The sequence below is a fragment of the Neolamprologus multifasciatus genome, chromosome 1 (genome assembly GCF_963576455.1).
Source record: "Neolamprologus multifasciatus chromosome 1, fNeoMul1.2, whole genome shotgun sequence".
Taxonomy (NCBI): Eukaryota; Metazoa; Chordata; class Actinopteri; order Cichliformes; family Cichlidae; genus Neolamprologus; species Neolamprologus multifasciatus.
In genome coordinates this window covers 15,778,641-15,804,910 of record NC_140439.1, presented here as the reverse complement: position 1 = coordinate 15,804,910, position 26,270 = coordinate 15,778,641, and the positions used below count along the sequence as shown (strand labels likewise).

Here is a 26,270-nt window from a genome sequence, read left to right as displayed (position 1 = left end):
GGGCCTCGAGTATTAAAAACATGGGTTATTATGGCTAAACTACCTAAAGCGTGTGGAGCTGGGAATGACCGCAGTAGGTTCACTCTACAGTTTAATAACAGCAGCCACTACAAGCAGATATATCACTGAAAAAAGCAGAACTACAGCGCAGCGCACTGGGTTATGCAGAGGTGTGCTTTATTGCTTATGAATGTAACAAGATGATGAGACTATGAAGTTACACGGTCTGCCTTTGAGGTGAAAAAAAAAACTAACAGAAGCACAGAAAAAAAGTTCAACATTTTGGAAAAAATTTGCTTTTCCGATGAGTGAAGGCCAAAACAGGAAAACCCAAAACCCGTTTGCCTGGATTTGTTTGAAAAGTGGAGGACAGACATTACACAAAGTCTTTGAAGACCCGTTTTCTGACTCTCTGCCTCGGATATTACAGCAAATAAACGTATTTTTGTCAGTGTTGAACTCCTTCAAAGGTGAAGTTTTTTTCAATTTAAAGCCCTTACTATGCATTTCTTACAGGTCCAGCAGTCCCATGCATCGATCACTAACTCAGAGGTCATATCGACTGTAAAGTGCACATTAAATGAGTCACACAAACATAATTAAATAACAGCAACATGAACATAATTTACTCTCAGGAAAGCCCTTTGAACTGTACAGTATAATGAGACGATACACAGGACGACCTGCAACTTAGAACAGAAACCAGACCGCAGTCAGTATTTAAGCTCAGTTTGAAGCCCTCCAAAGGCCAGCCTTAGGCTTAAAAGAATCTTTGACATCTTGAGAAATTTTGCTTATTCACTTTCACTTAACAATTTTTGTCTGTTTTTAAAGAAAACTTGTGTTAATAATCGAGCAGATTCAGAGGTGCTGGTACTTTTCCCTCATTTCTGGTCTTTTTGCTGCCGTGCAGAGCTTCAGAGCTGTGTCGTACTGAGTGAATAAGCAAGTTTCCTTTGATGGCTACATATTAAAAGCACTCATGTCTACATATTAAACACTACATAACCATAAATCTCTGTCTGACTTCACTTGAAACCCATTAGACACACGTGAAACGCAGCATTTAAATCATTGAAATCTCTGTCTCTGAAATGTTTTGTGCTACAGTCAGTCTGACCAGGTGAAGGTGTTCGCGGCACACTCTCCATATTTGTCTAAAGTCTCAGCAGGCATAAGGTGGAGGTTTCTCAAAGGCGCTGTAGGAGGATGCATAGAGGACCGGAGCGTTGGGGGTCAGCATGTAGCCTCCTGGGTCCTGGGTGGCTCCCTGAGGCTGTGGCTGGGGGAGAACCTGAGAGGGCAGCTGGCTCTGGTTCTCCTCAGACGGGCAGGAGGAGGGGGAGGAGACAGGGCCTCCCCCAGGAGGGAGCATCTGGGGAGTAGCAGGTGCCTGGTGGTTGGTGTTATGCTGTGGGAGAGGAGGAGAAACAGGAAGTGGTTGGCTGCAAAGGCATGTGGAAGTTCAGCCAAAGAGATATCAAATATCAGCAGAGATCAACCCAGAGCCATCGATCAGACGGACAGAAATACATAACCAGTTTGCACTGGTTACGTATCATCTGCAGATTTAAGCTGATCGCCTGGTTTAGGAAGATGGAATACTTGTGGCACCTTTTCATGAAGTTTTTAAGCTTTAATGTGAAACAAGCCCAGCTGAGGAGTCTGCAGCCAACCAGGAGCCAGCTGCGACTCTGTTATGAGCTACAGCTGTGCTTTCAGCTCATGTGTAACAGGCATTAGTTCACTTCCATCATCAGCTATTTTGATACTAGAGTGCTAGTAGGCAGGAATGTACACTCAGTGACACTTTATTAGGTACACCTCAGTAGCGAGTGCATCTCCCTGTGTTTCACTCTTAGTTTTGGCCTCAGCTCCTACCTGCATGGATACTGGGTAGTTGGGGTAGGCGGGCAGAGCCTGCCCAGACGGACAGAAGTTGGGGTAGGTGAGCATGTGCTGGGTCGGGTTGTACAGGATGTGAGGTGCTGGCGTTGGGCTGGGAGCGATCTGAGGAGCGGGCTTCTGCTGGAGGAAAGGGTAAAACATGCTTTAGGTAAAGAGATGACTAAAAACAAGCTGTTGTTAACATAACAGGTTAACACACATTTGCACAGATGCAGGAACACATCAGGAAGTTTGAACTGCTCAAAGTTGCTGCGTTTATTTAACCAAATAAGCATGTAGCCAATCATAGCATGTGACTGCTTCTAAACTCTCTGCCTTCAAAGTTTTGGGTTTCTGTTTTGTTGGGAGGGAGTGGGGGTAGAGTGAGTTAAATCCTCTTGGACTCCTCACCACGATATCCTTGTACGCTCCGAGGATGGCGGCGGTGATGATGCCCAGGAACAAGCCGATCACGTTGAGCACCACCGAGGTCCACATCAGGCGGTACAGCTGGACCACATCCCAGCAGCTGCTGACCCCGGTGAACTCGTAGTAGTGTGAGATGTACTGGCTGGAAGATAAGGACAAGTTGTGACATGGCAGGAAAAATCGCAGGTGTAACTTATTTAAGTTCTGCTTTATGGCTCTTATTGTAGTTTCCATTTCACATCCCAGACTGTTTTATCCCAAACCTTCCAGGATGGCAAGAAAACAAAGAGTCTCCTACACCATACATCACTTTTTCTTGCTTTATTATTTTCAGACAGCCTTTTATCGGCTTATGACTGAGTGGTAATGCGGTCAAAGGCACAGGGAGAATGTTTTGAAAGCGCTTTTTCTTGTGTGTGTGTGTGTGTGTGTGTGTGTGTGTGTTAGGCTAAAATATCCAAGATTTAAGAGCTGGCTGTCATACAAGAAAGAGCTGAAATTTCCAGGGTTTTTTTTTTTTTTTGCAGCAGTTTTTCTGAGCTCTTTCTCATGTCTGGGATGCTATTTTCCTGCTGCCCTCTGGCCTCTATGTTATTATTAGAAGACTATAAGCTCATAACTGGAAAACAGAAAAAAAGTGGTTGGCCGGTATTCTGACATGACCTGTGGAAAAGCTCCTCTGAAACGAAACTGGAGAGAAATGGTTAATTAACACAAACCTGTGTTGTGTTATGGCCTGCAGACCTGCAGTTTGAGTTTATCTCACCTCTCGCAGTTATACAGGTAGCAACAGTAGCAGGTGTTGCTCCTCACTTTCAGCTTGCACGACTTCTCAAAAGAGTGGCACATCACCTGCAGCTCCAGAGAGTGGATAAATTAGAGAGAGAGATGGGTTAGATGCAGATGCAGAAACCAGATAAACAAGAACTGCATGGACCAATAACCAAACACACACATACACAAAGTTGTCAACATATTGCTTCCACAGCATCTACGTGCTTTTTATTTGATTTGCAGAGGGAGATGGAATGCTGTTACTTTCAGTGAGCCAGTAAATCTGTGTAGTAACATCATTTGACCACTAGGTGTCACAGCACCCTTTGCAAAACTTTAAACTGAGCATCAAAAGGTTTGTAAGAGCACACCACACAATCAGTACTGTGGTATATTCTTTAAAGCAGAGGTGTCAAACATAAGGCTGGGGGGCTCAGAACGGGCCCAGCAAAGACTTTAATCTGGTCACTATTGGAAAATGTGAAAGTGGGCGTAAATTTTTAACTGTATTTTTATAAGTTTGTCCTACTGAGGAAGACCTCCCCCACTTCCATTCATACTACACCAAAGTCATGTAGTAATAGATAAACATTAGAATTATGTTTTTTCACTATCTGCTATAGGAATTTCACGATGTGTGCACAGTAAAATAAATAAAAAAATCAAGTAAATAAGAATGTATCTGGACGGTTTGGGCAATGAGCTACGAAAACATTTTCTGTAATTTTCTACACATTTATTTGTGTTTTTTAAGCTCAGAGAGCTGTGCTGTGAGATTTCCTTCATTGCCTACAGCAGCGTTTATTTCTCATGTAGAAAAACTGAGGCGTACTCTTGAGACGACACTTTGTTAAATGTGTATTTAAACTTCTTCACACTGACAGAAAGAGGGGCACAGGGTTTACACATATATCAGAATCACCTCAGTGTAGTAGCTGTCGTAGGCGTAGCCAGATCCACTGGGGTGAAAGTCACACATGCCCTTCTGCATACCCGTAATGTCCTGAAAAAGAGAGCCGTTACACATCTATCCTGATCACATCCTCGTCATCCTCCGCAACCCTGCTGCAGCACACCGTCCGGTCTACCCGGTGCACAAAACCCACCTCGTTCAATAAAACCCTTACTGAACTTTATGCAACGTGAAGGGTAATAAAATCATTCTTACTGTCCAGAGCTTGACTGTGCAATAAATGTGACTTTTACAGTCATGAGATCACTAAATGAATATATCTGCAGAGGTCTGATAAGCACCCGGGGATCGATAACGGGGACGGGGTCCAGCTTTGAAACTCTCATTAGGAAGTAGAGGCTCCTTACACAAATAACCACGAGAAATACTTTATAAAAGGGGATAATTCCCCTGTAAATGAATGGAATTTAAATGTGTTTTATTTGAAATTAAAATGTAATTAGGATGATCACAGTTGGTGAGGAAGAACATTTCTATTTAATGTAATTCTATGCAGTTACTTCTTTGTTTCCTATAAAAACCTGACTGGTTACTCTGTTGTTCTAGTGTTCCTACCTTTAAGCAGGTGTAGGCAAATATAATTACAATGTAATTTCAAATAAAATACATTGAAATTCCATTTGATTAAAGGGGAATTACACCTTTAGTTGTGAAGTGTTACCAAAATGCACACAAGCTAAACTCTACACTCTGATTTAACCTGTGAGAGTGTTTGGTGATCACATCCCAGCTGATTTATTGTTGTCATCAAAGTTTCTGTGACACAAAGAATTTAATCAGGCCTGGTATCCTGAAAGTTTGACAGCATGTCACACAGCAGCTCGCTGCAGGGTGAGATTAGTTGGTCTACCTTGCACCCACACGTTTCTTGATCTGACCTTTTGATCTCAGCATGTGTGGTTAAACCCCGTCTGTGAGGATGCCTGCTTGAGTTTATGTCAAATAAAAGTGATACTTACAATAAAGTCTGAAGCAATTATCCCATCCACAATGGCACAGAAGCAGGCAACAATGACTCCGACACTGATGAAGATTATCGAGGACACCAGCTTAAAGAGGAGCGAAGGGAGGAAAGCACAGAGGAGAGTCACGAGACACGATTTAGTAAAAAAGAAGTAAGAAGTAAGTAAAAAACAAAACTATCAGAGCAGGTGCAGCTTGTGTTTTTGGTTATTTGCATGCATGTATATCTAAATAAAAGCAAAAACAAGATTTTATAAACTTAACACACAGACACACACACACACACACACACACACACACACACACACACACACATTTAAGCTTGGCATGTCTGCTGATTGGTTGTCTGCACATCAGGCCTCCAGGACAATAAAGGCAATGTAGAGGCTCTCGCTCTGCCAGCACAGAGTTTTGTGGCTGATTTACAGGCGAAGAAGCAACACGCAGGACAGAGCAAGGTCAGTCCAATTCTCCCACACATGCAGACACACACACATATTTGTCTTCACATCTTTGTGAGGACATCAAATTGACATAATGCTTCCCCTAACTAACCATCGGAAAACAAAGCCGAATCCTAAACTCAAAGTTGTGCTTCTCAGACAAACTGAACAATGTAGCGCACACCTGGGTCTCCTATAAGGATTCTTCTGTTAGATAAAGTCATTTTCTAATATCACACATGCACACAGCCCAGCAGACCCAGCTGGCTGATCACAGATGTCTGATCATAAACTTTATCATCGAGCATTGGTTACTGTCTGTTCAATCGCTCCTCCAGGACTGAACCTCCTGCACAGAAACACAGTTTCTCTCTCTCTGTGTGTTAGTTGTAGTTTGAGACCAAAAAGCAAGAAAAAAAAATTTTTTTGTAGCTTATTATAATCTGGCAACAGTGGCTTACTGTTTTACAGAGGGCAACAAGTACAGACATAGATGGAAAAACAGTATATAAATGAATATAAAATATAGTTTGTGCAGTTCTAACAAGCTGGAAGTTGTTATGATCGCCGTCTTTTGTCTTCCAATTGTTCAGTTTCCTTACGTACACCAAGTTTTTGGTTAGTCGCACTTTAGAAGTCATCTTGTTGGCACAAAAATACTATTTATGCCTGTGAACATTTTCTTTTATAGATTCAGTTTAAGGAAATCAGAACAAACTGTGTTTTTATGACAGGCTGCTAGTAAAAACATGTCTAAAGACTGTAAAAGGGGATCTTTGCTAGCTTGTCTGTTAGTTTGAAAATGATTGAATTTGCATTTAGCCAGTGACAGAAGAAAATGGAAACAGCTGGTGGGGGGACCACTTCTATAAAAACTACCATTTCTTTGTTCACCCAGTTCAGGGTGAACACGCTAGCGTTAGCTTTAAAGCTGCTGAGACAACGTTCATTGGGATGAACGTGCAAGCTGATCCAGAGGTTAGCTGATCATAATCGCAGCAGATTTATGAGCTGAAAACTGAGGCTGGATCTAAATGAAGGAATCGTTAGAGGAGGAACCGTTACCTTTCACAACCACAGAAACAAGTATGGGGTCTGTAACTTGAACCCTGTAGATCGTGATGGTCACAACAGGTATTAAAACAGGATTTTGTTTTGTGTTCTTTCTTTTCCATAAATCATCAAACTCTTTTAGCAAAACAGGTTTGCGCATGATTAATGCACACTGTCCCGTTTATTTGGGGAAAAATGGATACGAAGGCATATTAATTCTGAGCTTTTCCTGAGCAAAGTGAAATAAGAGGCAGGTTGAGAATATAAGCTTTTCTGGGTGGGTTTTATCTGCCACTGGTCCAGACTCTCTGCTTCATTAGCGGTTTAAATGGCTCCGCTTTTATGGGCTGCAAGTGGGAGATGAGGCCAACGGCAGAGACAATAGAGCCTGACAACTGCATTACTTCACATTACCTTAGCACCAGCTGCCAGCGCATAAAATATCCATGCCACCCAAACCTCCCCTGATACTGAAAAATCAAATAGTGTAAAAGATTAAAGACACGCGGCATACTGTAGATGGTTTTCTACTCTCAGGAGCCGCTTTGGGGAAGAAACATTAAAAAGACGGGAAAGTAATTCAGTCGAATCCTTTTACTGACATGCAACTGTAAAGTGTGAAGTAATTTACTTCATTGCCGTATCTCTGAATTTAATCTGCTACATTTTAAAGCAGTTTTTTAAAAATTCTACATAAAAAATCGAATGAAAACAGTCAAAGGCGCATCAAGCACCTCTGTCAGATTTATTCTACACACACACGCACACACACACACAAAACTATGGTTTGTCACATCGAATGTGCATGGAGCTGGCTCCAGAAGAGGATGCCCAGATTACTTGTTCTTGGGGGCGATGAACTTGGTCAGACTGGACTATTTGAAGAAATGGGCAGGCTCAGTACAGCTGGAACTAAACCCAATTAAATATTTAGGTATTGTTTCTCCTAAGCTTGCAGATTTAGCTAAATTAAACCACATCCCACTTTTAAAGAAAGTCAAATACGATCTAGCTAGATGGAAGTCACTACCCATATCACTCATGGTAAGGGTCATTAAAAATAATGGTTTTGCCAAGAATCAATCATTTATCCTGAATGATCCAGAGTAAACCTTTGGAAAGATAAAGCCCCATGTATTAGCTTAAAAACGCTACAGAAGACCAAGGATAGAGGAGGACAAGGTCTGCCTAACTTTCACCACTTCATCTTAGCCAACAGGCTACAATACATCTCAGGATGGTTAAAACATGCCCTCTTAGATAAGCCCTGGCTCGATGTAGAACAAGCACTATGCAATAATATAGAGATTTTGGACCTACCATTCATTAGCTCAAACATCAAATGACATGTAAGCTTAAAAAGCATCAATATCAGCTCCTCTTTGACAGCATGGTGGGAGTTTTTTTTTTAAAAAATGACTGAGTCTTCATTAATCGAATGCAAACGTAGACCCATCTGGAACAACCCTGACATCCTACAGAACAATAATATGATAAACTTCCCAGATTGGAGTTGTAAAGGAATTGAATACTTGGAATATATATTCAGAGGAACAGACTTTATTCCATCTGACAGATTAGTTATACAATACGGGATTAACAAGAATAGATTTTTAGATTGGAAACTTAATCAAATTAAATCTATAGTAAAAAAAGAAAACAAGTCAAATTACACCATCAAGTGTGGTGCAATTCCTCAAAACTGTCTAAAGTATACAGGACACGCTCATAAATAGATGAATCAACATCCCTTTGTATTGCAAAATGGGAGGCAGATCTATCACTTAGGTTTGATCAAAACATCTGGTCTCAGATATGTTTAAAAACCTTTAAATGACTAGAAATCCCCGTCTCCAATTAATACAATACAAAATCACGAACAGAGTGCACTACACAGGTTGATGGATGTTCATGATGGGTTTTATGTCATCTAACACCTGCTCACACTGTCAAGGGAAAACACCTGACAATTACATCCGCGCTCTTTGGTTCTGTCCACCTGTTCATGTTTTGGTGCTGGATATGTGAAACCCATCAAAGTGCTCCAGCCTCCCCTTCAGTTTGCTTTTCTGGTGACTTAGATGATGTCATTATGGAGATGAACACAGTCAGCTTTATGCATGGCTAAGAAGACCTCATGAACTGGAAAAATAAAAATAATCTTAGCATTAACCAATATAGAGGGGGTAAGGGCTTGGGGTGTCTGGGGGTTTGCTAGGGGTAGGTCCCCTCCATGCCTTCCTCAGGTCCTGGAGGGCGGGGCTGTGGCTTCCCACACCCACTGTTAGACACTTACATGGAGAAACCTCATGAACGCAAGTGCTAACGCATACCGGTACCCAGACACACACTATCTTGGGCTGCTGCTGCCTCTAAAAATATCTTGTATTATTAGTACTGTGTGCTTCTCAGTAACAATGTCATTGTTATTTATGTTGGTTGTTGCCGTGGTTTCTCTGCTGTTTGAAGCAGATTCTCAGTGTTTTCTCTCTCTCATCTTCTTCTCCTCCTCTATTTTTCTATCCCTGTCTTTCTATTAACTTTCCTTCCAGCTTCTCTTTCTTTCATATCCCCTGGTCTTGTCCATTGCGGTTGTAACAACCCAAAGTGAAAAATCCTAATAAAGTCCCAATAAAATAGAGCTATCAAGTGGACCATCAGAGCGAATGCCATTACGCTCCACATGTGAAAGTAAATTTGGCATTTTTTGGCCCTTCTGATTGCTACACTGCTGGACAGGACAGGGAAAAAAGAAGAAGAAAGAAACACAGAGAGGAACCCCCCCCACTGGTGACGAAGCACTAATAACATAAAATGAGGAATTTTACAACCTCGGTAAAGATACCTATCAGGTTATGTAAGCAAAGTCGCTGACCTCTGCAAGGACTTCCTCCCCTGCTCAGTGGTCCAGCGTCCTATCATGACACCAGCTGAACACGCTGTTATTAATGTTATTAAGAAGCAATCGTCCCCCGGCCAGTTGGGTAAAATACGACCCTTTAAAGACCCGCAGCTCCTCTCTCAGAAGCTGCAAGGTGACCATGAGGACGTCAGCGTGTGAGATACCGGCAGGTCCTATGGGAGAGGCCACCGGGGTAACGAACACGAGCCACGTGAAGCGTGTGGTCATAAAGAAACATTACAGGGTCTGAGGGCAGTGAAGCCTGTTATCACACTGGATGTGTGAGAGCTGATAGAAGTGGAGGGTTTTTTTACAGACAGATTTTCACGCTTCACAGTCCGTCACAAAGGACAAAATGAAACGTGGCTGGACGAGTCATTAACATTTGTAAAGCCTTATTCAACAAATAGACAGAGAGAGAGCTTTCCCTTTAGCTTACTTTGAATTAGATCACGAGGAAAAGGGATCAACAGTTGGACAGAAACTGGAGAGAAGACGCATAAAATGAACAGGGAAAGAAGGCACAGGTGAGGCCAGTCAGACACTAACAGGGGTGGGAAGATCAACCTTCAAAACAGGAAAACCGGAAGAGTATGTGCGTTTATCGCACCCAAAGTGTCAGACCTCCAACCAGGTGGCTTTTTGCCACATTTTTAAAGATAAGTCCGAAAAGGTCCTAATGTAGACTATAGCAGATTCTCAGCTACATAAATAAATAAAGACACACATGTTTATATTGTGTGAGCCTTTTATATTCACTTAGTGTTTTTTAATATTTGTTCTTTCTTTGCCTCATAGATATTCTGTAATTTGCTCGTCTCACTGCTGTTGTTTTATTGTTGTCTGTGATAAAGCAGTTAGCTGTGCATGTTTGATTTAGCTGTTTTTGCCCTTCCTCACGAAACCACAGACAGCTCTGTGTTCTTGTCTAATTTTCCAAATTTTGACAAAGTTTGCCAGAAACATTCCTCTGAGATTTTGGTCCATGTCAACATCTCAGCATCACAAAGTTGCTACAAGTTGGTCAGCTGCACATCTATGATGGGAACCTCACATTCCACCACATCCCAAAGCTGCTCTATTGGACCGAGATCTGGTGACTGTGGAGGCCGTTTGAGTCCAGTGAACTCATTGTGATGTTCAAGAAATCAGTTTGAGCTAATGTGAGCTCTACAACACAGCGTGTTATCCTGGTGGAAGCAGAAGATGGGTACACTGTGCTCACAAAGGGATGGCCATGTCAGGTAGGCTGTAACGTTTAAGCAATGCTCATTTTGAGGTCAGGGGCCCAAAATGTGCCATGAAAATATCCCCTAGCAGCCAGAACTGCTGATACGAGGCAGGGTGGACCCCTGCTTTCATGCTGTTTATGCAAAATTCTGACTTTTCCATCTGAATGTTGAAACAGAAATTGAGACTCAGACAGACCAGGCAACGTTTTTCCAATCCTCTGTTGTCCAACTTTGGTGGGCCTTGTTCATTTTATCTGACAGGACCACCCAGTGTTGTCTGCTGCAGCTGTAGAACTTCACTAGGTCATCTTGATCATGTCTACATGCCTAAATGCTTTGAGTTTCTACCACGAGATTGGCTTAATAGATACTTGCATTAAAGAAAGTTAAGAAGGCATAGGTCTGTGTATTTTCTATATAATACTTTTTTGGTCACTTTTACCACTTATCATTTGTTGTTATTTTTGTTTAGTGTTTCAGCCTCACCTGAGAATTCTAATGTGCATAAAAACTGCTATAAAATGTCATTTGAGCTGCTTTGATTTTACAAGCCTTCATTCAAACAGGAAACTTCTGTTTGGCTGCAGTAGATGAGCTTATCACTTCTCTTCAAACCACATCAAAATCTTCATCTGCTGCTATATGAAGTCAAAGGACCAAAAGCGTTGGCCAACCCAGGAAGTGAGTCAGGCTCCGGTGCTCTCAGGTGTCCGCGGCATTGTGACACAGTTAGTTGTTCTTTAATGAGCGGCCTCGCTCTGCGAGCCAGCTCTCGTGTTACAGGACAAGCCTCAGATGCAAGAGGGAAGAAGATACCTACGTGAGAGCCGTGCCACATGTGCCTCATAAGAGACAGTGATCACACCATTAAAGTTTAAAGCACAGAGCTGGGAGTGATGCCAGAGAGACAGAGACGGCAGCTTTCGGTGTCTTTCCTGCTGTCCACACATTTAAATCCACACAGAGTCTGAGAACTGAAACAACAAGGACTGCAGATCTTTATAAAGATTTTAAAAGCAGGTTTATACTGGACCCTGTGGGCTGTAAACACACATGCAAACACACACACACACACACACACACACACACACACACACACACACAAATGCTACATTTCTTTACATATGTGAACAAGCACAAGGATATCTTGGTAGACCAGATCAGATACGATACACTGCAGAGAAAAGTAAGCCAATGTGATCTGACCAGGTCCACGACACCTGGACAACACATGAAAAATTCACAGCACAGACACACACACACACAGAAATTCAGGTGCAGTCATTCAGGGACAGGAAAAAAGAATCGATCTGTTTTAGGACACAGTTTACTTGAATTGAACTCACTTCCCTTTAGCACACGATCATTTGACAAATACGGCTGCTATAGCCAAACGTTTACCTGAGACCTGATGACCCGAAGCCTAATTGAGTGCGTCATACACCCATTCACTCACTCACAAAGTCTGTTGGATCGTTTGCTTCTTGCTAAATTCATTGTTTGTTATACTACAGCGAGGGGGGCAGATTTCCTCACCTCCCATCTACAAAACCTTTATCTTTATTTGCACCCTGATTAGACAGGAGCTCCTTCACGCTCCAGAAAAAAACCAAAGTAATGAAATAAAAGGACACATCCAAACGCAGAAGCAATTTCTGTACAAAATCTTGGAACTCTGAGAAATAATAATGATGCTCATTCACGAGTTTCCCCAAGCTGTGTAGGATACATCAACGACTAGTATATGTAAAACACTGTGAAATCTGCCTCGTGGGATCATGAAGTGAAGATCTTACGTAAATATTCTATAATTTATAAAAAGGCTATTGTTAAAAATGTCACATTTGCAGCTTTGACTTTGGAAATCCCAAATGCAGCTTTAATACACCCGTCATCAACCACGCCCATACTCCTCCATAAATAAGAAAACCCTGTGTAATCAAATATTTGCTTTAGCTTCGACACCTTGTGTGGTTTGAAAACACCCTTATCATACCGAGTCTCTCAGAAACCAAACATGACAAAGGGTCATTTATCACCGTTGCCATTCAGTAATCTAGACCAGGACCCAATCAGCCTACATTCAGCTAGCTTTATCAACTTACGCACTTTTCCACACGCAGCACACTGAAATGTGAAATATTTTTATGCTTGTGGGGCCAAAATTTTACGCCCCCGACTGGATTACAGTGCTTTAATCTTACAAGCATGTAGCTGAGCCCTCATTCTCTTACCTCCGCAACAACAGTGGCAACAACGCCAGCCGCTTATTTAGGCTCTAAAAAGATTTCAGAAGTCTAAATAAGGCGTAAGGGTGGGGCGAGATGTGCCGCCGTGAGAACATGCTACAGCTCGTCCAGAAGTCTGGAAGGGAAAGCAAACAGGACGCCATCGAGGAGGAAGGAGATGAAGGCATGAATGATTTTAGTTGCAATATTTGAAATCGATGGTTGATTGGAGAACAACAGGGGGTAAAAAAAAAAGGCAGATTTAGAGATGAATTTGATTTTTGATGGTGAGGAGGAGAGGGTGGAGTCCAGAATGACACATGGGCTGCTGACCTCGGAAAATGATGAGATGTCAAAGAAGAGGTCCGGCACTTTCCAGAGCAAGAACAGTTTAGTTTTGTTGCTGTTCAGTTTGAGAAGGCTCAGAGAGACTGAAGGCCGACAGTCACTACCAAGGCTCTGCTTTGAATTTAAATACTGAGGAATTCCTTTGTGAGGGTTAAAAGAGCTACAACATCCAGCATGCCAGCCCGAATAACCTCTGTTATCCAGCGAAGCAGCTGAGAAAACTAATCAGACCTCAGCTGGACTTTGAAACACAGGTGGATGTGCTGAGCATTAAAATCAGGACAAACTTGCAGGTGAAAAACGAGGAGTGGTACCTCACTGATATCACACACTTAGTCTCATGCTGGGTTTCATGTGCTCTGAATGTGATCCTGACCGGCCGACTTAAATGTCACATCGCAGCTTCTGGTTGCTGCTGGTCTTGAGGCAGCGTTGGCCCTGTTGGCAGCCTGAACATCGACACAAACAGTTCAGCGCTGTGGCCATTTTTAAAACCTCCTAATTCACATTAGAAATCCACTTTATGTACTGTGGAGTTTTTCAGAGGCTCTAATCTTTCTGTAGGCAGGCCTACCTGTAATCACTCCTGAATCATTTAACATGATCGTTTCTTTGAGCACAGAGAGCCACTGTGAGGATATAATACCTGTGTCCCTGTCTCAAATAAAGGGGCGCTGTCAGCAACTGACCAATACTAACCCAATTTCTCTTCTTGTCACTGAAGTCCAGAGAAAAATATATTCACTTCCTCTCACCGCAAATCCTGTCACGCACACTAACCCGGGCACAAGGACCGACGATGCATTAGGCCTCCTGTGAGTAATCCGATTTGCTTCGTGCTCATAAGAGCAAATTCCCACAAAACAGTTTAGGGAATTTGTAAAGTTTGTAACATAATCCTTTAATTTGTGATGTATATATATATCCTGTTTTCCAGGAACAAAGCCTCATTTTTAGATGATCAGTATGATGGAGATTAAAAAGCTGACAGAAATCGCACAAATAAAAGGCTTCAGAGCAGCTTCACTTGCTTCACCCACATGTCTGTGATGAAGCCATATTAACGGTGCAAACTAGCAGCATGTGACTGAAGCTGACCAATGAATGATTGTGAAACTTCACATTTTACATGACTGAGCCAGATGTTCCCATACACCGAATAAATCACTCATATGTAAGATATCACCTGAAAGCAAACCCCCCAACAAGGCTGTGGTGATGTAAACACACATTAACTGATGCTTCTGTTTGAGGACCTTTCGGGTAAATATATGTAGACATGCGCCATAATTTTAAGTACACTTGCAGCTCCTCCTTATGCAAATAATTTGGTTGTAAACAGATCAGCCAGTGATGCAGAAAATCATCCGAAAACCTGTGCTAGATATCATTTCTTGAAATAGAGGTGTGGTTTAGGAGGTGGAGCAGGTTGTGTTTTTATTAGGTAGGTTAGTGGTTTGATCCCTGGCTACTACAGTGTGCATGGCAGAGTACCTTTGGGCAAGATACTGAACTCTGAGTAGCTCCTGATGCATTCACAGGGTGTGAATATTGGATAGAAAACACTTTGACTCTGTTTTTGTTGACCTGTCCAGTTTACCCTGCCTCTGGTAACCATGAATTAGACAAGTGAAGGAAAATGGATGGATGGATATTGGTCACTTCATCTGAGGGATTTTTTTTTATGGGAGTAAAAACTTATACCTATATCAAGCCATAAATGTTATAACCAGTCAGTTTATTTTTTAAAGTTTCTGATTATTTGAGGTCTGATTTAAGAATATGGAGGTCTACATGGAGACAAACAGGTGTTGGAGGACAAGAAAAACTGAAATCATCATCCGCATTTGAATCTGACAAGAGGAGCACACTCACCATAGGTCTGCGGTTTTCCACCAGGTGGATGCCAACAATACCCAGAAATGCTCCGAAACTCAACTGCAGGGCACAGAAAGCAGAAACTGTGAGTATACACCATGAAGGTCTGACAGAGGAGCAGAAATGTCTGTTTCATGACTGAGAGCACGTTAACTGAGTAAAGGTGACCGCCACTCACTATGATGCCTGGGTATAGTCCAACGACCGTCACGTTGTCGGTGCGAGTGGCCGAGATCAGACCTACGGTCAGCACCAGCAGACCCAGAGTGAGCAGAGAGATGGTCACCCACAGAGCAGTTCTCCTCCGACGATGGTACTGAGCTGCAGGGTGACAGAAAACCTCTTTTACATTCAAACACACTGAGGAAACATCTTTCATCCAACTCGCCTGATTGTGATGGTTTAGACTGCTGATTGTTGCAATCATGCAGCTGAAATGCCTCATGTTAATGTCAAGGCACCATCATTTGTCTCTTTATTATTGTAGGGTTATCATTTGCAGCACATCTCATTTTTGAGATGTTTTTCTTTAGAAGGACATGCTCAGGAAATTTTTATTACACAGAAGGAAAACAATAAATGAACAGTAGAGTGAAGATTAAATGACAGTGCAGTAAAGCAGGATTTAAAAAAAGGAAAAGCATAAAACCATGTGAGTAAATGTATTTTTTCCTGAACCTGTCTCAGATGAAGTCCCTTTTATCTGAGAATTAAACTCTGCAGGAGTTATCCAACCTTTTCCTCAGATATTTAACTACATGTAAACGCTTCCTGGACAAATAATCCTAGATGAATAAATAAGATCATATATATATATATATATATATATATATATATATATATATATATATATATATATATATATATATATATATATAATCTAAAAGATAAAATAATATAAAAACCTTTAAGATAAAATAAATTAAAAGGTAACATTTTCAGGTCTGTTGACTGAGAAAGTGACTGTAGGTGTACCTGTTGGATCCAGAGGTTCAGGCGCAGTTTGCCGACTTATCTGCGGGGTTTCGGGCTGCTGCATGTTCACTCAGCGAGGATGGATCTGCCCTGAAACGAAGAGACAGATCAGGAGGATGGAGGCGATTCTCGCAGTGTTTTATTTCTCGACTTTTCTGTCTCTTTAAAACAGACTCCTCATCCCCTTCGAGGCTGCAGGTTCGCGCAGGTTTCTTGTTGTAATCCACTCAGTGTCCAGATGTGGGGTCTGATCACAGCTGACTGCCTCTGAGCTCACGAGGGCTCAACTTTACTTGCAGCCTTAAAAGGAGAGCGACACACAGAGGGAGAGAGGCCAATCAGCTTCCTGTATTCACCTCGGTGATCAATTATTCAGTTATTGATCTTACATAAGTCGATATATATCTCCGATTTGATTTATGCTGAAAGTAATTACACGATCAAACTTTACGCACGATGTGATGCAACAGAGGGTTTGATGTATGTTTGCTGAGTGTTGATGTTTGCAGACGGATGGATCACACCTGGTCGGGATGCAGCGCACTTGCTGTCGAAGTAAAACAAATATAGGACTGCAGCGCTCTCCGTTGGCTAAGATTGGAATTAGCAACACACCTCCTATAAGGTGAGGACACTTCGTGGGATGTTCTGGAAATTGTTGCCCATCCTGTTTGCCTGTCGGTTAAATATAAATAAGCTCATAAAATGAGACTTTTCATGAAGGTAAATATGTTCAAAGACTCTATCAAACATTTTTTTCCAGCTTATTAAATTCAGAGCCTATCCCAGCTGCCATATGGCGAGAGAGGCGGGCTTCACCCTGAACGGTCGCCAGTCTCTCGCAGGGCTAACACAGGGAGACAGACACCCATTCACTCTCAATTTAGAGTCACCAGTTAACATAACTCCACTAACTGCGTGTCTTTGGACCGTGGGAGGAAGCTGGGGTAGCACAAATCAGACCTTTATTACTGTGTACTCTTTTTCATGTTAGGATATAATGTACAGGTATTAGTTTTTTCCATTGGGTGCTTAAACTGTAGTGTGTAAAATAGTGTAAAACTATAACACTATCAATTCTTTACAATTTAAAGTCTCCAAAAGTTGATACTGTTCATCTGGACGTCAGGATGAACAGAATCAACGTTTGGAGATTTACTTACCTGGATGATTGAGCATGCATCAAGACAATTTAAAGTCTATTATTCCACAGTGAGAGTGGAAATCATTCAAGACATCTGTTGGTCTTCTCAGGAGTGGATGTACCAGCAAATTCACACCAAGGTCAGCCCTTGTAGTTCTCGGAGAAACTGAAAAAAAAAAAAAACCCCAAGAGCTACATCTCAGACTCTACAGGCCTCAGTTAGCATGTTATTGTTAGGATGCCTGAGTCGTTGACCCAGGGTTTTGAGTTTATTGTATTATTTATCTTTTCTATTCTTGGGTTTCTTCGTTAGGGTTATGTCTTATGGTTTGTCTCTGTATAATCCTTAGTTGCTGTCTCCCCTGTTTGCTATATCCCTGTGTCCAGTCAGTGTCTGTGTCTGCCCTGGTCCCACGTCTCTGTTCCCTCTGTTGCAGTGCACGCGTGTTAGTCTGTGTCTTTAGTTCAGTCTGTGTCATGTTTCCTGTTTTATTTTGAAGATCCTTGTCTGATGTTAATGAATCTGGTTTCGCTTCCCCTTGTCTCGTTAGGCCTGATTTGCCCCAGCTGTGTTTCCCTCCTGTTACCCATTCCCTGATTGCTCCCTCTGTGTATTTAAGCCCTGTGTTTCTCTGTGTCCGTGTCGTGATCTACTGTTTATCTAGCTGTGTGTTCTGTCAGTCTTCTGGTGTAAGTTTATTTTGATATTTCCAGTTATGTTATATTTGAGTTTAACATTAAAGCTGTTTTGAGTTCAAGTTTTGCCTCCGAGTGTCTGCACCTTGGGTCCTATTCCTGTCTGCACACAGCCGTTCCATAACAGTTATATGTTAAAGTTCATGACAGTATGGATTATTTGGAGAAAGTGTCTTCTCTCTAAAAGGAACATGACAGCACAGCTCAGGGTTGAATAAAAACCACACAGAACAAACACTCCAGCTGTCAAGCACGGAGGTGGAGGGGTGATGATTTGGGCTCCTTGCTGTCACTGAATTAAACTCAGTAAGCACCGGATTAATTTTTATTATTACCTGATATCTTTGTCGCTGTGTGTATTAGTGGAGGAAACAACAACACAAAATCCTGATTTTAATGGCAAAGTATTTATTTAAATCCATAAATATCTCTACAGCTACCAGTAGACTGTTATTAAAGTGTGCAAAAATGTTAGAGCTGAAAAGTGGAAACACAGACGTAAACCTGCATACATGCTCTCACCTGTGCAGGCGTTTTTGCCATGTTTTTGATTAATTAAGTTGAATTTCAGAGAGTCTGAATGCTGGCAAAGAAAGCAGACAAACAAAAGCAGGATAATAAAATATATAAATTCTCTGTTTTTTGCGGTCCACACGCACAAACAATGAATAAGCAATCGTTCCTGTAAAACTCAAAGAGAAGTCAAAATGACATTACAGCAACAAACTGAACACAAAGTGCAGATAATACTGTAAAAACCTGATTATGGCTCAGAGCAGTTCCACCAGTGCAACTTTATCATGACGAAATACACTTATGTCTAACCTGTACTGACCACCTGTACAAAAAGAAAAGCAAAAAGTTCATGTCATTTGAAACCCTTTACGACACAGCGCAGGTGGAGGACTTGGGCGGCTGCTCCAGGATGGATTCCCGCCGCAGGTCGTTGGGTAAAGTGCCACCCGGACCCCAGACTGTGAGCTCGCCGTAGATGCTGGTCTCGATCATCTCCTCCTGCCAGGGGATGGGGATGTTCCCCGAGGCGAACTCGTCGAAAAAGTCCACGTCCTTGTCGTCCAGCTGCACGCCTTTAACCGTGGAGAAGGCTCCGACGTCGTCGACGTCCTTCGCGTAAACTGTTTTGGAGTCTGGCACGAAAGGGGGCGTAAGAATCCCTGTGCAGACACAACACAGAGAGACGCGGGGTTCTTATATCTTCCCTAGCATGACACACGGTCCTTATTAAAAGCACAAAACTGTTGCTTTGGCTCTGGCTGAATTTATTTCTGTGGCACATTTAAAAAGAGAAGATAAGAAGATGAAAAGCCACAGAATAAATGTGGGTTTGGATAATTTCTAATGTTGGGGAGGTCCTGAAGTCTGAGTGAGTGTTTCTACAGCTGGATTTTTATCAGGACTAAAACCGATCACACCAAGCTTTAAATGAAACCAGTCACGCTCTTTAAACCTCATGCACAGATGTGTGTTAGTGCAACCATGATGAAAGCCGACACTACAAACGGGAGACTTCAGTGGAACTTTGGGTTCCTTGTGTGTTTCTGTCTGACCTGCATCCAGTTTCCTCCAGTTTATCTCACTGAAGAAGGGGTGCGCCCTCAGCTCGTCACACGAGTCGTTCTTGAAGCCGAGCCTCTTGTCGACCTCTTTGCACAGCAGACCCTCACAGATGGACCGGGCGTTCTCGCTAAACTTCTCCGGATAAGTTACCGGATCATTCAAAATCCGCTTCTTCACCACCTTATTCTCCACCTTTAACATTAAAACCAAAGCAGAAAAAAAGAAGGTGAATGAAAACCCGATTGTCACCTTTGTTAAAATTTGTATAATTGCACAGACAGCAAGATGCATGACAGAAAGAAAAGAGAGGTTCTTGAGGAGAAAAGATCAGAAAGATCAAATGGTAAATTTACAAACTGCTTCAAAAAGAAAATGACATGAGATCGCACATAGCACATCTCAGTGCTTCTACCTTTTCTCCTCGGGTCCTGAAGGGCCCCTTAGCAGCCAGAAACTCGTACAGAGTGACTCCCAGAGTGAAATAATCCACAGAGTAGTCGTATTCCTCACCTTTCAGCAGCTCTGGAGCCATGAAACCTGCAGGTGACAGCAAAGAGGTCACGACCCTTCAGACAGAGTGTGGATGAAAATGACCATGAGGCAAAGTATCCTCCATTAGCAGGGAATACGCCTTTGTATTTAGGGGGATCTATTGATTCAAACCCAACAGGAAGTCTGCCATTTTTATTTGAAGGTTCAATTTTTGTGCACATTTTGCCATTTCCAGATGTTGTACTTTGGCGAACTCCTAGAGATGTTATCCGATCAACTTCATATTTGCTCAGTCTGAACTACAGATCTGGACCATATTGAAATGTGGAGCTTTTGAGTTTCTGTCAAAGATCTCAATCACTCATACATTTTCCAGTCTGGACCAAACCACTCAGGTGTGATAAGGCTCCGCCCCTAAACACATTTCATTGCCAGCAACCGTAATTTGTCCAGGAAAGCCGTACACGGTGGGTCTTAGTTCACATTAAAAAATGTGAGTTTTTGTCAAAAGGTGTGACCCTGACGGCATGACGAATTTTAATGCTTTGCCATGAAGCACGAAATTGCTATAACTCAAAGAAATCTAGTCTCCTAAACTTCACAGGCATGATGAGAGTCCCACCCTGAACAGGTTTGAATAGTTAGAGTGGCACCTAGTGGGAGCAAGACATGTAGTTATTGAGACTTTGATGTATTGCTTCTCCCAGGTTTACCCCATCCACCTCAAAAGCGGTCAGAATAAACATCACACTTTGATGATACTTCAGTGTTAACATTGTGGGTTTACATTGAATGGTGCACCCTGGTGGCAGGGTGAATCACCGCAAAACAGGAAGTAGGTTTCATGTTTTATGGTCCTTTCCATTGACCATTGTAACAAGGCTCCACAGCGCCAGCTACAATTAAAAAAGAAAACAAAAAACTAGCCCTCACACCATTCTTCATTTAGGAGTCTAAAATTTGGCAGCCCGATAAAAGACATCAAGATTTACAAAAAAATCTCTTGGAGCCATATCCTAAACCCAACAGGAAATCAGACATTTTGAATTTAATGTGTAATGTTAGCTAAAATTTTCACAGTTTTCAGGCCTCGTACTTTAGCGAACTCCTCCTCGGGATTTCAGGAGATCAACATAATCTCAGGTTGAAATTAAAGACCTGGGTGGAAGGTAATGGCGAAGCTTTTGAGATTTCGCAAAATGGTGTTACCATGGCAGCATGGCAAATTTCGATAATTTGCCATAAAGCATAAAACTGCTGTAACTCAAAGACGCATCAGACAATCTCTACCAATGATGAGAGCCTGGCCCTGAACAGACTGATTTGCATTTGACAGTAATATTTAGAGCACCGCTTAGTGGGAACAGAAAATTAAAAGAATATTTTTCATCGCCACCTAGTGGGCAGAGGAGGTGTTTCGCATGTCTCGATGCGCCCAGTGTGAGTGCCATCGCATTTCTGATTGCAGCTTTAATTTTGCATTGTTTTCATTATATGTTGATCAAAAGTCTCATACAAATAAACTTTCACTGCCTTTCTTGAACAAAAGTACACTTCGCTATTATCATACTGTGTAAAACAAATGATCTCTGAGTGGTTTTACTTTATCTCACATGATAACGTTAATTTGATAATGCCGGAGCTCATGTCTACAACAAAGAGCTAAACACCTGAGGTAAAATCCTCAACTGTGAAATGTAAATGTAGTAGTCTGTATTTCAGTATATTACAAGGTAAATTTAGTTTAGTTGGGTTTTTTTTTCCATTTGAGTTTTCTGTGGTGTACCTGGAGTGCCGGCGTAGCCCTTGATTTTAAACTGATCATCAGCCAGCTCCACAGCCAGACCAAGGTCAGAGATACGGACGTTACCTGTGTTAGAGCAAACAGGTTAATGTCAGCGTCACAGATATGATAAGCAACTCATTAACTTGCAGAAGTGTGATAACCCAAAGATATCCTTGCGTTAGCTGTGAAACACATTGTGTGTAATGTAGGTATGAAGTGTGTGTGTCAGTTTTAACTTCAGGAGGCTATTTCAAGTCAAGGTGAAGAGCTGTAATTGCACAAGCAGCTACAACAAGGCTTTTGTAATGTTTTTTAGAAATAGTTCACCATTTTGGAAAACACGTTAGCATAAAGCTAGGTGAGACAGAAGCATAATTTTTACCATTATCACAACATATAGCGCGCTATCTAAGGCTAAATGCGTCATTAGGGAATCTTAAAAACACAATAAATACTAAAGTCCGAACAATATCTGACTTTCGAGACTGATACCGATCTTGTGTTATTTAAAAATCCGATATCTCAATTTTGATATAAAATTTTCAATTGTATGAAACAAAAATGGATGAGCTTGTTGTTGTTTTTTTTTGCAGTCTGCCCTCTAGTGAGCAAATTATGCAACATCAGCAGTCACACAATGGTCGAAGGGTGTTTCTTCCATCCCTTCTTTACTTTTTCAATTTTCATTCAGCAGTCGTTATAAATGCAGATACCAGATACCAGCAGATAATATCAGCTTTGTGCACATTTGAAATGAACTATGTTTTGCAGGATAACCACAGAACGGTGCCACAGGTCACAAGCTGATACACCAATGCCCCCTGTAGCTTTCCCCTCTTTGCTCTAAGCCCCTCCCACCAGAGGAGCACAGGCATTATTTGGGCTAAAAAAGTAAGACTTTATGCAGCACACTTGCTGTAGACTGACCTGATCTAATCTGGGAAGGCTGATGATCTTGTAGGGAGTTAGACTTTCTAGAGCCTGGAGGAAGTGCAGGAGTCTAGCTCCTTCTCAAAAACCTCTTGATTTTACAACATGCAGAAATGTAACGATTTTGGATTATTTGTCCAGTGACACCAAAAACACATTGCTTTCATCAGATTTAATGTAAGCTACGGAAGAACTCTTTCTTGGTGAATGAGATGAGATCAATTCTAGGCAGTCAGCAGCCGTTTTATAAAGGCTTCTGGCTCTTTACTTGTGGCTGCTGTTTTGAGAAATATGTTTAAATTATATATAAGATATATATGCTGACTCGAACATACAAACGGTGTGTAAAGGATGTTCAATCAATTTTGATTAAAAAAAAAAAGCCCTGAAATATGGTTTTAATTTCTTCTCTGGTCATATTTCCTGTTGTGGAATTCTCTCACAGAAATCAGGATCCTTCGAGTCCCATGAGTGCCTCTCTTATTGTCTGTGTCTATAACTGATGGTCACTGCCAGATGTTAAACATAGGATTTTCCTGTGTCCTTGCAAGCAGTGGAAATAGGTTTCACATGACTGTATTACCAGTCTGAAAATTGTTTAAATGTGATATCCATGATCCTGCAGGTAACCAGCTGTATAATTCACTGCTGACCTCATACTATCTCTTCATTCATGTTTACATTGTCTGTACGTGGTGGCATGAGCACTGCAGACTAGACAGTTACCTTGGAGTCATCTTGTTCACGAGTGTTTTACCTTGATTATCCAGCAGCACATTCTCTGGTTTGAGGTCTCTGTAGATGATCCTCTTCTGGTGGAGGTGCTCCATGCCCTGGATGATCTGCGCAGCATAGTAGCAGGCTCGTGGCTCTTCAAATCCCGGGTTGTTCTCATCCACATTATAGATATGGTACCTAATGCGATCAGAGAGAGATGTTGTAGGTTCATCCGAGGCAAAAATCCCTAAATCACAATAATAATTCTTAGTTTTGGGGTTGCAAGTTGTTAAATTACCTCTATGAGCCTTAAAAGGTGTAGGATGATGGGTCAAAGAGAAAAGATGATCTAACCTCAAGTCTCCGCCGTTCATGATGGTCATGACCAGACACAGCTCCGTTTTCGTCTGGAAGGCGTACGCCAAAGAGACGATGAACCTGCTGTGAACTCGGGCCAGAATCCTTTTCTCCACCATCGCGCCCTGCAGGCAGCAGAGGAGACAGCAGGAGACATGAGAAACTCTGTGATTAACAATATCTGAACTTGCATTTCCAGTTGCACCAGCTCTCCAACTTTAGCAGCGTCTTCTTGTGTCTGCTTTGATGACTAGAGACAGGAGACTTCAGTTGGGGTCCGCTCCATTTATAAACATGACAGGATTGGCACTTTATGCTATAAGGAGATCAAAATGTACTAATGCCGAGAGGACTAATCATATAAGCCTATGGTGCTCACCTGTAAGCCTCTATCCTAACACTGACTGTTTAGACAGGTAGGCTGGTCAGCTACTACAGGTAAAGGTCCTGCAGAACCTCATGGAAACTAAATCAAAAAGGTTCCTGTATTTGAACAACTTCATGAACTGCTGGACCTATAATAGAGCAGGTGGCATGACTCCTTACCTCATAGCCTTTTCTCTTCTTCAGCCTCTTCTTGTTGAGCTTTTTGCAGGCATACAGTTTCCCCGTGCCCCTCATCTGACAGGCAAAGACTTCCCCAAAACCCCCTTTTCCCAGTACACGAAAATCCATGAACCAGTCATCTCCCATGGGCTGCATCTCCAGCCACTTCCACTGCAGAAACCTCTTCAGGTACATACTCTCCAGGAAAAAAGTGTAGGGCACTTCCTTGAGGAAGTCCATCACACTGTCCATGGTCTCGTTGAAAAGGTCATCAGAAGCCTGTTGGTGCTTCTCTTTGACCTTCGTGATGCCATTTTCTGGCAGAAAGGGGCAGTAATACTTGGCATCAGGCTCCATATAACGCGATATGATCTTGCACGCTTTGTTGACTCGATCTTCATCCTCGGCATTGTTGTACTCCTCGATGTCTTTCCACAGACGGCTGGGGCCTTTGTACTCGTTGTTGGACTCCAGGAACTCCTGGAAGAGACGTTTGCCGATGGGCTGCTCCACACAGACCGTCTGGAAGCCCAGGTCTAAAGTCTCCCGCAGACCCTCGCACACCGTGATGTGAGGCAGCTTCAGGCGGGAGTGGAACTTCTTGTCTCGGTTGGCCGCTGGGTTGGCAGTGCCATCAAAGCTTCCGCGGGCCGAGATGTAGGCAGAGTTGGCCACAACTGTCGTCAAGCCACCGATATCCATGGTGGATAAGAGAAAAGGAGGGAAGGATAAAGAGATGCAACTAAAGTGTTACAGGGAAGAAAAAGCAGATGGGAAAGTCTGCAAATGAGAACCGAGATGAAGAAATTGCAAAATGCAGACAAAAATCACAGAGAAGTAAGTGATGTAGGAGAGGACTTCTTCCTCCGGTGATTCAGAAGCAGAGTTACTCGCACATGTGAGCATCTGCTCACTGCACAGCCACAGAGTGACTTCCCTCCCTGACAGTCTCTTCCTCTCACACATGCACACGCACATGCAGATCTACCTGACTCATCACCTTTCCTCAAAGACACTTATCCACGCTGAATCTCTGTAATGCTCTGCCCCGTGCCCGACCATGTGCTCTGTGCCGGAGACGGGATGAGAACAAGGTGTGAGGGAACACGATGGAGAGTAGAGGCAGAAAATGAAAGAGGAAAAAGAGACAAATTAGGTAAAAATATGCATGTATGTAGCGGGACAGTAATAACAGCAGTGAAGAGAGAGAGTAAAGTTCTCTATCACTTTATTAGGTACACCTGTTAACTGCACATTAAGAAAGTGAAGAAAAGCGATTTAAGTGACATTGAATGTGGCATGGTTGTTGGTGCCAGACAGGCTGATCTGAGAATTTTAGAAAGTGCTGATCTGCTGGGATTTTCCCACAGAACCATCTCTTGGGTAAAGAGAAAGGAAAGGAAGCAGAGAGAGAAAAAAGAGAAAAATTCCAGTGAGCGGCAGTTTTCTCTGGGGAAAAATGTCTTGTTGATGTCAGAGGTTAGAGGAGAATGGCCCGATTGCGTCGAGCTGATATGAAGGCAACAGTAACTCAAATAATCCCTTGTTACAACCAATGTATGAAGAAGAGCATCTCTGAATGCACAAAACATCAAACCTACAACAGCAGAAGCTCAGATCATCTCAAACTGGATTCTTGAACATGACAATGCTTCATAGTAGCTGGAGTAGCTGGTGTCATTAAAATATATGAACTTAGTAGCAGTGAAGGAAGCCGGCGGAGCCTCCACGTGAAGCTGAATTTGAAGTTTTTGCAGCCCTGTATTAAAATAACCTACACTCAACCCAGTAGAGCACCTTTAGGATGTGACAGATGTGCAGCCAACAAATCTGCAGAAACTGTGGTGCTGTCATGTCATCATGGAGCAAAATACCTGCTGGAGGAGCATTTCCAGCATCTTGTTGAATCTGTGTCACAAAAAATGGGTTAGTACCTATA

The 26,270-nt window shown here is 42.3% G+C and overlaps 2 protein-coding genes across 3 annotated transcripts; both read right to left on the bottom strand.

Moving 5' to 3' along the window:
* Positions 1-155: 155 nt before the first annotated feature.
* tmem255b (transmembrane protein 255B) lies at positions 156-16,776 on the bottom strand. Of its 2 annotated transcripts, none has more exons than XM_085171481.1 (9): positions 16,086-16,776; positions 15,289-15,431; positions 15,108-15,170; positions 5,023-5,112; positions 4,013-4,093; positions 3,083-3,168; positions 2,299-2,458; positions 1,882-2,028; positions 156-1,411 (listed from the first exon to the last, which is right to left on the bottom strand). In XM_085171481.1, exons 1-9 carry the CDS (start codon positions 16,147-16,149, stop codon positions 1,166-1,168), a joined length of 1,080 nt encoding a protein of 359 aa, XP_085027607.1. In that variant the 5' UTR covers positions 16,150-16,776; the 3' UTR covers positions 156-1,165. The 2 variants fall into 2 exon arrangements, with proteins under 2 accessions (XP_085027607.1, XP_085027694.1); XM_085171568.1 differs by having other exon boundaries at positions 1,882-2,025; positions 16,086-16,775.
* A 1,540-nt stretch (positions 16,777-18,316) lies between these two features.
* grk1a (G protein-coupled receptor kinase 1 a) lies at positions 18,317-25,316 on the bottom strand. Its single transcript, XM_085171370.1, has 7 exons — positions 24,332-25,316; positions 23,783-23,910; positions 23,469-23,626; positions 21,782-21,865; positions 19,916-20,040; positions 19,494-19,695; positions 18,317-19,100 (listed from the first exon to the last, which is right to left on the bottom strand). Exons 1-7 carry the CDS (start codon positions 25,031-25,033, stop codon positions 18,808-18,810), a joined length of 1,692 nt encoding a protein of 563 aa, XP_085027496.1. The 5' UTR covers positions 25,034-25,316; the 3' UTR covers positions 18,317-18,807.
* Between the last annotated feature and the right edge of the window lie 954 nt (positions 25,317-26,270).